The 17,135-nt window shown below is 41.2% G+C and overlaps 1 protein-coding gene across 2 annotated transcripts in view; it reads right to left on the minus strand.

The window, feature by feature from the left end:
- The window catches only part of APLF (aprataxin and PNKP like factor), a 94,910-nt gene that overhangs the window by 34,057 nt on the left and 43,718 nt on the right, over positions 1–17,135 (minus strand). For both annotated transcript variants that reach the window (XM_019549144.1, XM_019549145.1), the window contains 2 exons: positions 11,310–11,485; positions 9,596–9,996 (listed from right to left, as the gene is read on the minus strand). In XM_019549144.1, coding sequence (XP_019404689.1) covers positions 9,596–9,996; positions 11,310–11,485 — 577 coding nt within the window. The remainder of the gene's footprint in view (positions 1–9,595; positions 9,997–11,309; positions 11,486–17,135) is intronic.

Here is a 17,135-nt window from a genome sequence, read left to right on the forward strand (position 1 = left end):
CTTTTTAGGAAAGTTTTATAAATTGGTCACAACAGGCTGTGGACTATATTGGAGCCCAATTTTATGGACTATATTGGAGCCCAGACTGTCCTCTATAGATCAGTAAATATTAAAGAAAACCACTCTACTCAATGGGACTCAGTGCTCAGTCTAGAAGATCCTATGAAACGTTGTGATGCTTAGTTTCAGTTCTCAAACTGTGGACTTTTGTCTCCAGAGATAACATCCTTATTAACAGCAGTATATAGAGATGAAAGATAACAGACCTGATTACTTACCCATCAGCCCTTTTTTCTCTGCAAGTTAGTGTACAGAGCCAAGCCCTTACCTCTCTCTAAAAAGTGCAAAGTTTCAAAAAGTTAAAAGAATAGAGGATTGTTGAGGGTGGAATAGATCAGGGCAAGGAGGAGGAGTCTGAAGATAAATGAAGGGTGGGAGGAGCAGTAGAAACAAAAGAGAAACATTTTGAGTAGACTATTCCAGAAATCTTGAAAGATAAGTTTCTGAGTATAGCCACTCCATTGATCTGAGATCTAGTGAGGGAATGGTATAGTAGAAGGGAAAACCAAATCATGGCAGCAGGCTTGCCAGGCCATAAAAGAAAGAAGAAATCAATGATAAGAAGAAATCTAGAAGAAAGTAAAAAAGCCTCAAGCTAACAACATATGCCTGCAGCACTTATTTGATGTCTTCCTAACACAGTATGGCAAAAATATCCCTTAACTATCCACGGTTAATTTAATGAATTGGAGATAGTTCACCTTCCAATGACTTTACAAGTATCTGCTTCAATTAGCTTTGGTAAATAAAATAGCCAAATCATAATTCTGTTTTCTGATGTAGCTGCAAAATTAATCTGAAAAAATAAGTCGCTACTTTAAAATGTATAGTGTGTAACTTCTAAAAATGAGAACAACATCAACCTCCAAGTTGTGAATAATATGTATTATGGTTATATCAAACAACAAGAATGCACTTTTTGTAGCAAGACCAGCCATTTAAACTGATATGATTTAAATCAAATCCACACCGTCCATTATGCTTTCATCCAACTTTAAGCAGTTTTCTCTGCTGACTTCAAATGGTAATAGTACAGACACTGACTAATATATAAACATTCACCTGCCTTTTTCAGTACTTCTGTACAAATAGAACAGTTCTATAGAAGAAACTAATACAGACAAGCTTGCCATATTAAAGTCACAACTCTCCAATTAAAAAGCAAAATGTCCCAAATTAGGTAGAGCTGAGCCATTTACTTTCCTGACATCCATAGAATTTCCTGGAAAATTAAAGCCATTGTATGGTGAAGAATCTCTATTAGAGAACTTCTTACAATGTTCACTGCATATGTTAATGAAGTATTACATACAATATTTTATTATGTCTTGTTCAAACTCAATGAAAGAGATTTCACCAAGTTCGTGCACAAAACTTCAGACTGCATCTTCTTCAGTCTCCTTGGACAGATCATCAAAACAGACAACCTGCTCCAAAAAGAAGAGAGCCTGAACTTCAAACTTCAGAGCTGTAATTCTTGGTTTATAATATTAAAGTGATTACATCCACAAACTGTAGTCTCACTCCAAACACTAAATACAGAGAAAGGCTAACTACATGCACAGAAAAAGAGACACCCTGAACAAACACCTTAACGAGACTTAGGATTCATAAACACCTAAGACAGAGGTTCTCAACCCCATTAGACTCCAGATGCCCCTCACTAAATGCCAGCTTTCACTTGTTTCTTGACTACAGAAAAATAATAGATTAATTATTTTGTGTGTAAACCGTCAGGGCCGGCTGACAACCCAAAGTGGAGGGGACTTCAGGACAAGTGGTTGCTCCTCAAGGGAGCAGTCCTGGATGCGCAAGCAAAGTCTATCCAGTCTCAGAGGAAAGCAGCAAAAAGGCAGAGCAGCCCCCTTGGTGCTCCAGAGAACTAGTGGACCTCCTGCGTCTTAAGAGGAAAAGCTACAAAGGATGGAGGACTGGAACCGCTACCAAGGAGGAATACCCTGCTCTGGTCCAGACCTGCAGTGAGCAAACCGGGAAACCAAGGCTGAGACAGAACTCCAGCTAGCTACAAATATCAAGGACAATAAAAAGTCCTTTTTTAGACATGTGCGGAGCCAGAGGAAAAGCAAGGGCAACACTGGACCCTGTTAAACCAGATGGGACATCTGACAGCTGATGCCCATGAAAAAGCAAACTTGCTAAATGGGTACCTTGCGTCAGTTTTTCACCAATCCCTTGGACGCCTCTGCCCACTGTGGGTCAGGGAGGCCCAGGTGAGAGAAATTCTTTACCTTCCATCAAAGCTGACCTCGTGAAGGAACACCTTGACAGGCTGGATACCTTCAAGTGGTTGACAGAAGCCAATCGTCTTGGTGCGCAGTCACCAGTGTACTCCCTCAAGGCTCTGTCCTAGGGTCTATATTTTTTTAACATCTTCATCAATGATGTAGACACTGGTGTCAGAAGCAGGCTGGCCAAGTTCGCTAACAACACCAAACTGTGGGGTAAAGCATCCACACCTGAGGACAGAAGGGTGATCCAGGCAGATCTTGACTGGCTCAGGAAATGGGCGGACAAGAACCTGATGGTGTTTAACACCGAAAAATGCAAGGTTCTCCATCTTGGGAGGAAAAACCTGCAGCATGCTTATAGGCTCAGCAGTGCTACGCTAGTTAGCACTACAGATGAAAAAGACTTGGGGGTCATGATTGACTACAAGATGAACATGAGCCTTCAATGTGATGTTGTAGCTAGTAGAGCAAGCAAAACGCTGTCTTGCATCCATAGACGGTTCTCAAGCAAATCCTGGGACGTCATTCTCCCCTTGTACTTGGCGTTGGTGAGGCCGCAGCTGGAGTACTGCATCCAGCTTTGGGCTCCACAATTCAAAAAGAATGCGGAGAAGCTTGAGAGGGTGCAGAGGAGAGCCACGCGCATGATCAGAGGTCAGGAAAAAAGACCTTATGACAACAGGCTGAGAGCCATGGGACTCTTCAGCCTAGAAAAGCGCAGGTTCAGGAGCGATCTAGTGGCTACCTATAAGTTTATCCAGGGTGTTCACCAGGATTGGGGGAACATCTGTTCACCAGAGCGACCCAAGGGATGACAAGATCAAATGGTCACAAACTCCACTGCGACCAATTAAGGCTGGACATAAGGAAGAACTTCTTTACAATCCAAGCCCCCAAGGTTTGGAACAGACTGCCCCCAGAGGCGGTTCAAGCACCCACTTTGAACACCTTCAAGACACATTTGGATGTTTATCTTGCTGGGATCCTATGATCCCTGCTGATTTCCTGCCCATGGGGCAGAGGCGTGAACTCAATGATCTTTCAGGGTTCCTTCCAGCCCAAATGTCTATGAAATCTATGAATTCTTCTGTTGCAAAGAATTCAGAAAGACCACATGGGTCGAGTATTTTTGAAACTATCAATTCCTATTTGAAATCTCTGGGCTTCCCTTGTGAATTACATACAGGTGTTTGCACAACTAATATTGCGACATACCTGTGGCACCCTTAACTGGATCTTGTGGCACCCCACAGCACCAAAGCACCCTGGTTGAAAATCAAGGATCTGAGACAACTCAGTACATATATGAGCATTAAAGCCCCTTTCAGCCTTAATCTCTCCAGTGCTGTGATAATGAGAAGCCTGATTGTTTCAGCTACTATTTCTGCAAACTGATCTGCACAAAGATATTGAGCTGACCTTATTTCCATTTTGAGACTGAAAATCAAACGTACATTTTTACCAGGTAAACTCCTATATTTGAAACCCAAAGCCAGAACTACTACCATCATGTTATACCTACATAACATCTTCCCTAGAGGGATCTCAAAACACTCCATTTCATGCATGCAGTTAGCTGATAGCAAATAGAGCTGTCAAAAATCAGAGGAAGTTATTGGATTCTATCTAGGCGACAGACTTGGTGTCCCACTTTATCTGGGGTTATCACTACTGCTTTCTTTTCTCCCACCCTTAAAATATACATGGCCCTAGTCTTAGGTGGTCCACATTCAGCTGTATGCTCTTTTCAAACTTCAAGTTACAGAGCATGGAGAAGCCAATGTTCTCATTCCTGGCTGAAAAAAAAAAAGATTGAAATAAAGTAAAAGACCACCATATCTATTACTGTAGATACTTATGGCACACTATCAAAATGGCTGATTTCTATAAAAACTTCTGAACAGTAGGGAACTCTGGTAATCATGACTAGAATAAATTTATTTTTCTTGTAATAGTAAGCTCAATATATCATATTTTCTCACATACAACATGCCTCCCAAATACATACTTTGTTTTTGAAAGGCAGAATAAAAAGAAAACATCTTTCCTTGAGAGCCTCTGCCCAGAGGAAAGAGTATGTCCACAGCCAGCATTTAGGGAGACCTGCAGGTAGCACATGCAGTTTCTTTCACTGCTACTGCACTTCCTTGATTACAACGCTCAACAAAATTACCAGCTGATGAATTTTGAGGAAAAAGGAGCAAAGCACATTTTATATTAGTATAAACCACTGTAAGCTATGCAATATTGTAAAATAAAAGGTTTACAATAATTACCATATATATGTAAATCAACACCTCATAGAAATATTGCAACTTCACCTTGACTTAGAGGTCACAGATGTATGCTACATCTGTAGTGCTAAATAGGCCCTTGCAGAGTTACAAAACAGTGAGCATTCAACCTGCCTGTAGCGCTACAAAGAGGGTAAAAGCGCATAAAACATTACCTCTTTCAATAAGGAACTTCTCAGTAAGATTATATTTTGAAGCACTATGTGTAATCCCTGTACAGTTACATGTATGCCTACAGGATTTCTAGGATGACCAACATCCTACAGTCCCCTACTCACCCTCCTCCCTCTAAAGGGAGAAGAAAGGAGAGAGAGCATCTGTTCCCTGAAACCCTAACCAGGACCCTGTCACCCCTGATGGTTCAGAAGCCCCTGAAAGGACAACGGCTGTTGAAGAACCAGCAGCGATTCCCACCACTGCAGTGTCCAGTAGAGTCACAGCCAGTCTCAGCTTCTAATACTACTATTAATATGGTCAGCTTCTAATGCTATTAACAAAGCACAGAAAACTTAAGAGTTTGGGTGACATCTTTGTTCAGGTATAAAGGATATGACAACTTCCAAACTCCAGTGGCACAAATGAATAGATGTAACTGCTAAAGAGGAAGGATGCTAATTGTTAAAGCCCTTGACTAGGATTCTGGGGATCAGAATTAAACTCTTAACTCTATTGGTAATCTTGGACAAAAAATTCTTAATTTTCTTTACCAAATTTCCCATTTGCAAATTAAGGTTAATCCTGTATTTCCCCACCTTTTGTTTATTTGGTCTGATTTGAGGATATGCTCCTTGGAAGCAAGGAGGGTCATATACTACATATAAATATCACCTTGTAAAACCGAAGTCTGATCCCATTTGCCATTTCTAAGTGCTATTGTAATGCAGAAAAATAAATGACTAACAACCATTCGTTAGCAAGGAGGAATACTGGACTGCCACAGAGCAACATGGAAACCAAATATCTTCCCTTTGTTATTATTCTTCAAAACCACTCCAGCCAACGAAAATAGTTTACAACTGCTTGGCTGCTTTAGAAAACTAACCGAATGTCTATCCAATGTATAAGCATTGCTACTGATGATGCTATATCCTATTCACATTGAACAAAGGTGGGTTCACTGCTCTCATAACATATTCACAAATTCTGGCAACAGACAGCCCCCTAGTAAGAAATCTGAGTATCAGGCTTTCAGCTTTTAATAGCAGTGCCCCCAGCTTTTTAAGGGATACACTACCTTTTTTGTGAATTAGAAGCAGAAAAAAAAAGAATGACTCATCATACAAGCAGTAAAGATATTTTCAAAATAGAGCAATTTTTATTTAGTTGCTTCCTGCCCTGAAATGCTTATACTCCTCCAGGTAACTAAAGGTTTAATGCAGTGATTTTCAACTAAGGTGCCAAAGCAGTCAGGGGCAGTATGAGATCCTTTTAAGGCTGTGCTACATTGGCACTGGTTGATGCGCAAACATCTAAATGTGATTCACAAGATAAACCTGGGGCCCTGTCACAACTTATATACACTATGCAATTAAACAATTATCATGCCATAAAAAGGTCCATCCAGCTATAAAAAGAGCAAACCAATTACAAAGTCAGTGCCTGAAAATGTGCAGCCACTATATAACAAGTTTCTATCCAAGCTTCAATTTGAACGTGCGCCAGGGCCCCCAGAGATTTTAAATAGGAAATCATAGGGTCAAAAACATTCCAAATTGTTGTGGCTCTTCTGAGTTTCCTGCAACAGAAGAATTGCTCTGTTATTTTTCCCTAGTCAAAAAAGAAAGCAAGATAAGAGCTGGTATTTTCCAGGGAGGGCCTCAAGTCTAGCAAGGGGTGCCTTGAGTCTAAAAAATGTGAAGAACAGATACATACTATTTTAGGAAAGCACCAGAATCCCGGTTACAGGAAGCTGCTGGTTAATGTGGATTTGGCACAGGTCAAATGCCGTTTCAATCAGCATCATTTTCATATACTGCACCAACCTTATCAAGCAGAGGTGAAAACTGTAGGGGCCATTTGTTAGGACTTTAACAGATTAAGACTGATGCCGTCAAGGCCATTCAAATACTCCAGTGAAAGAGTGTTAATGAAGAGAGACTGCTCATAGAACATTCATAAAAGCAAGGAAAAGGAAGGAAAAAAAAGAAATGAAAGAAATTAAATAGTGATGTTACCTTCTCCATGAAGTGGGAATTTAAAAGAACAGCTAGTCAGAGCTGAGCAGTTTGTCTTATTGACAGGCTATATATAAATAACTGAAAAGCAATGACTAGAAGGGCAAAGTGTGTATCACAAGTACTCGCAGCAGTACCAAAGCAGGAGAGATTTTCAGGAAGCTCGCCTTCTTTAAAACTCATATGATGCACTATTATTTCCTCTGACATACATGCAATATAAATATTGACAATTTAAAAGTAGGTTTGCTAGCTGGTAATAAACACAATGCACAAATGTACACAGCTCTTTAGAAATACCCGATAGGTATTACCATAATTTTGGTAGCTTTTCAGACTAACTCCTGAAAAGATGGGCTGGGGAGAAGGAAATAGAAAATTTAAGACACACCTTTTCTTTCAATAAGATATCAGAGATACGAGAAACCTCCATCAGGCCCTTTGCCCAAGTAAAATATTGGTCAGAGAAGAAGAGAGTAATTAGAATGAAACATGCTCAAGAAATAAACGGGGCTCTCAAGACCTCCTGCAAACCATCTCACATACCTCTCCCCAAACCATTCTACTTATTAAAAGCCTATGGTGCATTAAATATTGCCAAAAACATTTAATTCACAGTTATTTTCCCCAAATATGCATCCAAGCACAAGTGCATATCCAATTCCTCAAGGACCCAGCAGTCTTTGGGATTAAAACAAAATATCTTATATAACATTAGCTTCTCTAGCTGTAAGGCTGAACTCTTTTTTTTTTTTTTTTACATTCTTAGTGTTCCTTAAAAAAAAAAAAAAAAAGTAAAGCTGCTGCTTCCAAGATTGAACATGAAATTCATATCAACAACACAAAAACTGTTATGCATTATTTTATAATACAGTTTCTCGCGCAAAAAACATTGCCTGCTAGGCACGAGTGACAAGAAAAAAAAAATCTATTTTAGAGCAAAACAGGGCCGATAAAACTAAAAATCCTACAAGAGTTGCTAATGAAATGCATAAGTATAACTTGCTGAGAGATATTTACCAATAAAGGTTTTATGCATGACCCTCAGGGAAACATGCACACACCAATAATTTATTACCGAGTCAAATGCCTAGGTTATACTCCCATTGTTCTTTCAGTGCTATCATCCATCATCCTATAACTTCCTGCCTCAGCCTCATCCCACTGAACACAAAATGCAACTAAACCCTACCTCTTAGCATACATGGTTTTTAAGACAAGTTTACAGTCCTACTTTCATGCTCCATTCTATTTTCATAGCAACATAAGATTTTATTTTATTCCAATCCTGACTTCTCCTTATTTGCTCCAAACTGAAATGTAGCTTATGAACCCTAAGCCCTTCTACTTCCTTCCAGCTCATGCATGCAAGTCCTGAACAATGCACCCTAATTTGAAGTTTAGCTGTGGCTAACTTTCTTCTGCCTCTTGAGTTCAAATATGACTAGTTGGAAAAATTAAATTTCAAGTCAAATTTTCCAGAGAGTTAAATAAACCCCAGCACAAACAAGGCTCTGCCACAAACATGACAGTCTTTAACAATTTTTGCCTGAATAGCTACCTTGTTTCTGTACTTTTATTTTTAAATGAGAATATACTATTGGCCTACTGCTCAACCCCAGAGGACCACTGTATATAGCTTTGGACTTGTACCCTATCCTTTGACCTGTCCTATTTGGAAAAGTCTATCTAGGGTTTCACACAAACACACCTAACAGTTCACACACATCTTTCAACAGCCTCCTGGTGCAGCCCCCAGGGAAGACAAGAAACATGTGAAACAGTAGTGCTCTGTGGTAGCAGAATTTGAAGAGAGGAGGACAAAAAAACCCAAACATGCTGTTCATCTTTGCAGGCTAGAAGCACTTCAAAATGTTGGCACAGATCATGCACTTCACAGGCCAAGCAAAGTCTGGGGTAAGCCATGAAAGGCTCCCTGAAGAGGCTGAGAGAGATGGGGATGGCATGTAACTAACTTCTACAGTACTGAACCTTTATACTGCGAAACAGAAAAATTAATATACAAAAAGCAAGGTTCATTTTAGCTCAGTACTGAAGACTAAACACCAGGCTATACAAGAATAAAAATGTGCATAATTTAAAATGCTGAACTGTTTGGGGAAAGCAGTTACATATTGCCATAAACTCATAGAATATGTCATTGCTTGGGGCAGATTAGATAGCCAGGTTCAAAAAGGGACTGGATAAATTAATGGAAGATACTATTATTGGTATTGAACAGAATGGTTGGAGTCGTTTCCTCTGGCATCTTTAAACCAATAACACTGGATGCCAGAGAGGATACTGGATAAGGGTTAGATCATTCTAGATAGCTGGTTTAATGCTCTCCCTCTGTAGTGTACCATTTCTGCCACTCAGAGACAGAATACTGGGCTAAACAGATCATTGGTCTGACCCAAATGGCATTTTTTGTGTTCATATGTTCCCTAAATGCAAATATTTAAAATATCATTGATTTACAAAGCTTTATTTGTTAATAGAACAACCAACTGTTGATCTTCCTCATCACTTACATTTCTTCTCTCTACTGTAGTCACAGTTGTCTAGTTTTTAGCCAAACCCATCATTGCCTATTTCTTTAATGAACTGCGTCTTGTAATTTGTTGAAGTATTTTATCCCCAGCTTAGTTTATTATACTGTTTGTCAGTAAACTTCCTATGTTTCTAAAAACACTGCTATTGCATTTGTTCTTTTCCAACAACCAGGACTAACATTTTAACCACTTCCTCTTTCATGGGGTAACAAGCAGCTTCTCAGCAATTGTCTGAATATAACTTATTTACAGCTTTGCTTTACCTGTAACAACCTGTTCCATACATGCAAGGGACTCTCTTGTGCTGGGTTTGCTTAGAACTCTGCAGAGAATCCTTGCTTCCTGTTGAATCAGAAACTCCAGTACCGGGATCTGGGTTTACATCAAGCTCTGGAGTCTCATCCTGTGAAACCTGAGACTGGGATGACTTGTCCTGGTTAGCTGGTTGGCTTGCAGAAGGGATGATCTGTTCTATGTTTTCCATTTCATTGGTCTTTTTGGCCCGAGTACTGAGCTGGCCTTCTGCAACTAGCCTGTGGTCAGAAACTTCACTATGGGGTTGCCAATCACATTTTTCCATAGATCTTTCAGCCCTTTGTATCACAGACTTCTCATTCCCTTCCATTTTTTTCACAGCTATTGCAAATGGGGTTCCAGATGCACTCTGTGAAATAGAAGACAAAGATCACAATCTCCAGACACTTTAATATTCAAAACAAAGCAAGCAGAAAGACTAGATATGGCTATCTTTCACTCCATTCAAGATAGTTTAATTCTTTACATATAACTGAGGGAAACTAATGATATTTTGAGGCTAAATGATCAAAAACTTAATACCAGCTTTAGAAATACTTGTGGCTTCTGTAGCAATAACATTTTCTTGGTGAAGTAATTAATTAATTGCAGAATGGCACTCAATCCAATTTTCCCTATAAACTATCAAGAAAGATGGTTGTGCTGCGTTCAAGAACAACACACAACATTTTGGAAATGGTGTTTCTCAAAAGAAATGCACTTGCTAGGACCTGCAGCTGTTGAATGAAAATGATGTTGCAGGTGCCCTCACATTTTCCAGGCTTGGTGTTCTGGAGCTGCTCAGTGAAACTGACACTCCAGCATAAAAATGTTATCATAAGGTATCTAAAGTGGCACATAATCACAATACAGGATCAATCATAAAGTTAAGCATTACTCTGCACATGCAAGTAAAGGTGCAGTTGGATCTAATGCACAATCCATAGCCTCCTGCCATGCCACACATGCATGGCAGGTAATGTGATTTGAGGACCATTCACTAGATCCAATTAGGTCTTACTGCTGGAGTAGGAAGAGCCTGAACCTGGGCTCCCCCCTGCATCTGCGAAATGTAGACTCCCATAGCTGGGAGCCTCCTTTGTTGATAGGGATCCCAGCCAGAGCAGCCACGCAGAGCTCAGACCAACAATCCTGTGCCTGACGGAGCTCTCGGTACTAGCCATACATGTGGTGCAAAAACCCTGTCAACTGCGGGACTCTCAACCCCGTAACTGTGATGCACTGCCGCGGTCTCACAGCTATGGCAGTGCATGGAGCACCCCACAGCTGGGAAATCGCAGTGCTGCAAATCTCCCAGCCACTGCCTGGAATGCCCCCGAGTCCTGGTACCCCGTTGCTGGGGAACTGCATTGTGCATTTCAATGGCTGGGAGATCATAGCAGCTGCAGTCTCCCAGCTGCAAGACTACCTACATATACAACATTAAGCTAGATAGAAACCAGCTATAAAGTTATTACATGTTTTTGAGCAACAACTTAATAGCTGGTTGGAGCTTTAAGGCACAACAGTTAATTTGCCCATGTGGCCAGTTTAAACTTACTGTACAAGTGACAAGGTAATCGCATAATAGATATAATGCATAAAAGGGGGCCTATGGTATTGTCAACTGCATTCAATAATACTTGAAATAAGGTGACTTGGCAACAAGCAAATAACCAGTACCTGTGATGTGTTGTCTTTTTCAGTAGTTTTGTTCTTCTTTCCCTGATCTTGCTCTGTGTCTTCACAATCCTCTCCAATGTCTTCAGTAACTAACTGTTTTCTAACTTGAACATTTCTCACTTTTGATTCTGAGAGTTCCCTGCTGTTTTTTTCTTTCCTTCTTGTTACTCTGCAACCTTGGAACAAGATAAAAGGAATTTCAATACTTTAACTGGATGCAATGATTTTTTTTCTTTACACTCTCCAAGACAACAAATCTTGGCCCTGTAACTGTTTTATTTTTTTTTCTTCTGTATAACTGCCGCGCGGCACTCTCACATTTATGTAACCTTGAAGTCTTAACTAGTAAGCTAAATGAGCACTTTGTATTCTTCTCTGTTGGCATTAAGCTACACATGCACATTTTGTAGATTTTATTTCTTATCTAGAAATGTTGTTTTTGCAGAAATGAAACTTATGTAAAAAATCTGCCTAGCAATTACTATGTAAAAGAAACTATCCTATCCCTGTATGCTCAGCTTATATTATAGTTAGTATCACAGAGGCAGTCCAACCAACATCTATAAAGAGGCAAAGAAACAGAAAACAGCAGAGACGACGACCGGAAAACTCTATAGGCCCGATCACCCTATAAACCGGTTCTCAGCCTCTCCATCTGGGCGTACCCCAGCGAAGACAAAGGCCTCGAAAATCCAACAACTGACAACAACTCACTGTGTTACAGTTTTGTACTGTATATCCCATTCATGAGCTGTTGACCAGTTCTGGGACTTAAAGAGCCGGCAGCCACACCTAGCTTTGGACTAGCTCCACTGTTGGAACGCAAGGGCTGGCTCTGGAACCTCGTGAACCAACGGACATCCTATAGAATAAGAAAACTAACAACTTACTCCAAGTCTTCTACTTGTGCCAACTTAGCGAACCTCAAGGGCGGCTATAAAGCTACCTCCAATCCCGCCCCACAAGCCGCGCGCTCGCACAGCTCCTGCGGCTCCCCTAAGCAGTGCCGGAACCGCTAGCCCGGCATTCCGCCACAGGCCCCATTAAAAATTTGGAACTTTCAATTAATATGCAGGTTGCTGAGCTGTGTGTCCTGGCCTAATTAAGTAGCTACTTTGTTGATCCACATTTTGACCAATCATTTCAACTGAATATACATTTTTCATCTCCTGACCACCTTGTGAGAATATTAATCAAATATTTAGAACATTAAACTCTGTGAATAAATATTAGAGGGGGGTTGTCACAAACCCCACCAATGCCTGGTGGGGAGAGGCTCATGGAGCATCATACAGATTTTCTTGTATTTATTTAATTGAGAGAGCATGTGTAATCTCATTGAGAAGCCCATGTTATGCTGTACTAATTTATGTTACTATTAATCATTATATATACAGAGAGCGTAACATAATCTACACATCTTTTATGATTCTGGATATGGTTAGGTCAAGGAAATGGAGTGGGTGTAAATGATAAATTTCTTTTGCTATTGTGCCACTAGGACAAGAAGATTTGCCACTCCCACACATACACAGAAAGAAAAATTAATGGGTGGGTCATCCAAGGTATTGCTTGCCTGTAATGGGGAAATCAATTCCTTTATTGCAAAGGCATCTGTGAGAAATGGCCCAGCAGCTAGAGCAGAGGTTCCCAAACTTTTTCTTATTGAATACCCCCTTCCAGATTTACCAGCTGCCCGTGTACCCCTACCAGCATACGTTTTATATTTTAACCCCCTAAGCGCTGATTATTATTATAATGAAAGTTAAATCCACCATTACACAATTTCTCCCAGAGATGTCTTGCATACCTCCAGGGGTCCACATACCAGTTTGGGAACCCCTGACCTACAGGGATGCCAGGTGTCCCAGGGAGACAAATTTTTGAAGGATTCTGGTGACTCATGAGCAATTTAAATAAGGCTGATGATCAAGACTGCTTTGGAAGTTTTTAAAAGTCTAGCTATGATAGAAGCATGGTCTTTGGATTTTCCCAGGCTCACTCAGGATTCCAGGTCCCCAGCAATCAGGGCAGGTAGAAATCAGCAGAAAGGCTGATCTCTAACACAAAAAAAACCCTGAAAGAAACAACAACAAAAAACAGGCAGGCATCTCATGAGCTAGGGTATAAGCTGAGTAAGAAATTTTACTTGTCTTTTTACACTGTGTTCAAACATATGGTCAGTATTTCTTGTGTAATTCTTTTTCCCTATACAAGAAATCTTTTCATTGTTTTATCTCCTTTAGCGATTGCCTGTGGCAAAGAATGATCTCTGGGTAAGTGATACTCTAGGCTTACACACTATGTGGAAAGCAGGATCCGAAAATATGTTTCACAACTCAAATGGAAGGCCATATGGGGCAGACAGAGATCCCCTGCTGCAGCTGTGAGGTCCAGTACTGAGAGCAGCAGATAGTAGGCTTGAGGGTGAATAAGATTTTTCTTATGCCTGATGAAAGGCATCTGTGCCTGAAAGCTTGCAAAGAACTTTTTTCCAACTATTTAGTAGGTCTAATAAAAGATATCACATCTACCCAAAGAACCTTGCCTGCCTATGTCCTTAGACCAACATGACTACATCCAACAACCCTGCAATATATCTTACCCTTTCTGCTTCGTTACCTGGTAAAACAGTAAAATAAGTAAAATGCTCCCTATTCTTTAAACAAAAGTCAGGCAAATTTAGGGCTATAACTGAGGTGGAAACATGCCTATTTTCTCTGAGGCATGCAGTGCTCAATACGAGATGGAATAGTTCCTCTTCTGATGCACCAGCCCACATACGGTGATAACACAAGGAAGAACAAGCTGCTCTCAAAATGCTGTTGAAGCAGATATACTGCTTTTTGGCCATGACAACTTGTAACCCACACGGCTTTTCCATTCTGCGTCTACCTTTTTTCTCCCACTTCTCACTTTTGCCTGTCACACACAACTGATGAAAAAAGACAGGGGAAAGTTTGCCCAAATGCTTTTTTCAGCAGACATTTCCCGACCTTTTCCAGCAGATTAGGCACATAGCTTTCATCCTATAGCCACCTATACATATTACAACTTCTGTTTCACATATAGTTGCTGAATTGGGGCAAAAAAAGAACTGAATTGTTAGTGATTGTGTAGAGGTATATGTTTACCATGAAAGTTACTGTATTTATTTGAATCCAACATGGGGAAAAAGAAACCCTGTCTTAGATCAGAACAGGGATAGGAAACCCAAAGGCATTTTGCTTGGCAAGCATACCTCGGGGCAGATAGCAGAGGAGCCACAAGGGGCCTGATCCTTGTTATGGCAGCGCAACCCTGACCCTTTCCCTGCCATCCATCTTGACGCATGCATTAATCCGCAACTGGTTACAAGCGGGGCCCAGGCTACACAGAACCCAATGCAGCTGCTTGCAGCCTGGGCTCTGTGGTGGGTGGCAGATTCCTGCCCAGAGCCCAGGCTAGCTGTGGCAGGCAACCGGGAGGCTGCAAGCAGCTGCACCAGGATCCAGCAGGTGCACACACATCTCGGTGCAGATGGCATGGAAGGGGCTGAGGTTGTATTGCCACAAGGATTGAAGGATGCCTCATGCCTCCCTTAGCATGCCAACATCTTACAAATCAAAGTTGCAGGCATTTTTGGCACTTTGCCCAAAAACATTACTGACCCCTGAATTAGAGTATAGCCTGGGGCAGGTGGTTGCTGTGGCTCCAGCCCCAGGCCTGAGAAAACCACAGAGTAGTGATGGGGAGGGAGGGAGGAAAGGCAAGTGTGGCAGAAACTGCACAGTGCTAGGTGAAAAGTGCAGGGGAGATTGCATAGCAGCAAGGGAACTGCTGAATCCCTGGCTCTGGCAAGTTGGGGGGAAGGAAGGCATGCACAGGGGGAGGGTGGGGACAAGTTGAATGGGGGCAGGTACAGGTGGACATGGGTAGAGGGGCAGGCAGCTTGCATCCCCACCACTGCTTGCCTTGCTAAAGCAGAGGGGAATTAGTTTAAAATGACCCCGCCAATAATTAGCCTCTATATATGGAAGAATTATAGCAAATTTACATGACTTAAATTCAAAGTCATCTTGGATTCAGTAAAATATTCAGTAAAAATTGAACAGGTAGTTTAGCAAACTGCATAACTATAAGCTCATTTCACAAGTTCGATAGCTCACTTGAATGCAGCTATTTTCTCATGCTTGTTAAGCTTAAATATTTCAAAATCAAAAGACAAAAGGATTTAGTTAAAAAAGTCAGAGCTATCAACTATTTATGTAAATGAAAGCTTATGAAATGGAAACTCTTCTTCTCATAAGACCTGCATGCAAAACCAATGTTTGAAATTTGCATAATCAATGTAAGGGATTCAAATAAAAACCATGAAAGAGACTGAAAATTATTGCAGATTTGTCTTGGTGAGGTAAAACTGTATTCCATGTAACTGAATTCAACAATGCATTGTTGCCATGTTAGAAGTAGAAACTGCTAAACTAAAATATTTTTAAGAAAGGAGTTCTCCAGATGTTTAGTAGATGCTATAGAAAAAATAACATGCGCACACAGTGATTTAGACAACATGGATTTGAAAAATGCTAAGCAAGTTATGCAAATATTTTGAGAGCAAAATACAAAATGCTTATTACATGATTACTTGATAAACTCTACACTGGTTCAATAAAAGCAATACTGAGATATAGGGCTCCTCAACCAGAAGAGAAGGGCTCATTCTGTTTGACAAGATGACACCGTTTCAGGAGGAGACATATCAGCTCCTCAGAGTTTAAGGTCAAAGGAGGACCCAGGAAATCAAAAACTAGTGGTTACAGGATAAAGCCAAGGTGTTTGTCAATGTACAGCTGACAATGACGTGCAGAGTTTCTTCCAGGCATCAAAGCCATCTACAGTCCAACCTCCCATGGTTTTACTTTCCTGAGATCACAGAATGATTCAACACTCGTAAAAGACAACAAATCTATCCAAAATAGATGGAAAGGGCACTTTGAGGCACTTCTAAACCATGAGTTGATTGTAATGGATGCCACCAGATCAGTAGGCACGTACCTCTTGCCCCATCTCAAATCCCTTTCCAAAGGCCAGAGGATTGGAAAAGGGCCAATGTGGTTCCCATTTTCAAAAAAGGGAGGAAGAAGGACCCAGGAAACTATAGGCCAGTCAGTCAGTCTTACCTCAGTCCTGGGTAAGCTTTTTGAGAGAGTTATCCTGGCGCATGTCCACAAGGGGCCAGCAGGGGAGATTATGTTTAGGGGCAACCAACACGGGTTCATTAGAGGCAGGTCCTTTCAGACCAACCTGGCGGCCTTCTATGACCAGGTCAAGGAATCCTTAGATGCAGGGGTTAGCAGCGGACGTAGTCTTTCTAGACTTTTGGAAGGCCTTCGACACCGTCTCTCACCCCAGTCTCATTAAAAAACTAGGGGACTGTGCCGTCAACACCTATACAGTCAAAAGGGTCACTAATTGGCTGAAGGGCTGCACCCAGAGAGTGGTGGTGGACAGATCATTTTCAACCTGGAGGGATGTAGGCAGTGGGGTTCCGCAGGACTCGGTCCTCGGGCCCGCACTGTTCAACATCTTCATCAGCGACTTGGACAGGGGTGTAAAAAGCACCCTGTTCAAATTCACAGATGACACTAAGATGTGGGGGGATGTGGGCATGCTAGACAGGAGAAATACGCTGCAATCGGACCTAGACAGGTTACAGGGGTGGGCAAATGAGAACAGGATGGGTTTCAACACTGACAAGTGCAAGGTGATGCACCCAGGGAGGAAGAACCAGCAGCATACCTACAGGCTGGGGAACTCCCTTCTCGTCAGTGCAGAGGCAGAAAAGGA

Source organism: Crocodylus porosus, unplaced genomic scaffold (assembly GCF_001723895.1).
Source record: "Crocodylus porosus isolate Cpor-Errol unplaced genomic scaffold, CroPor_comp1, whole genome shotgun sequence".
NCBI classification, from domain to species: Eukaryota; Metazoa; Chordata; order Crocodylia; family Crocodylidae; genus Crocodylus; species Crocodylus porosus.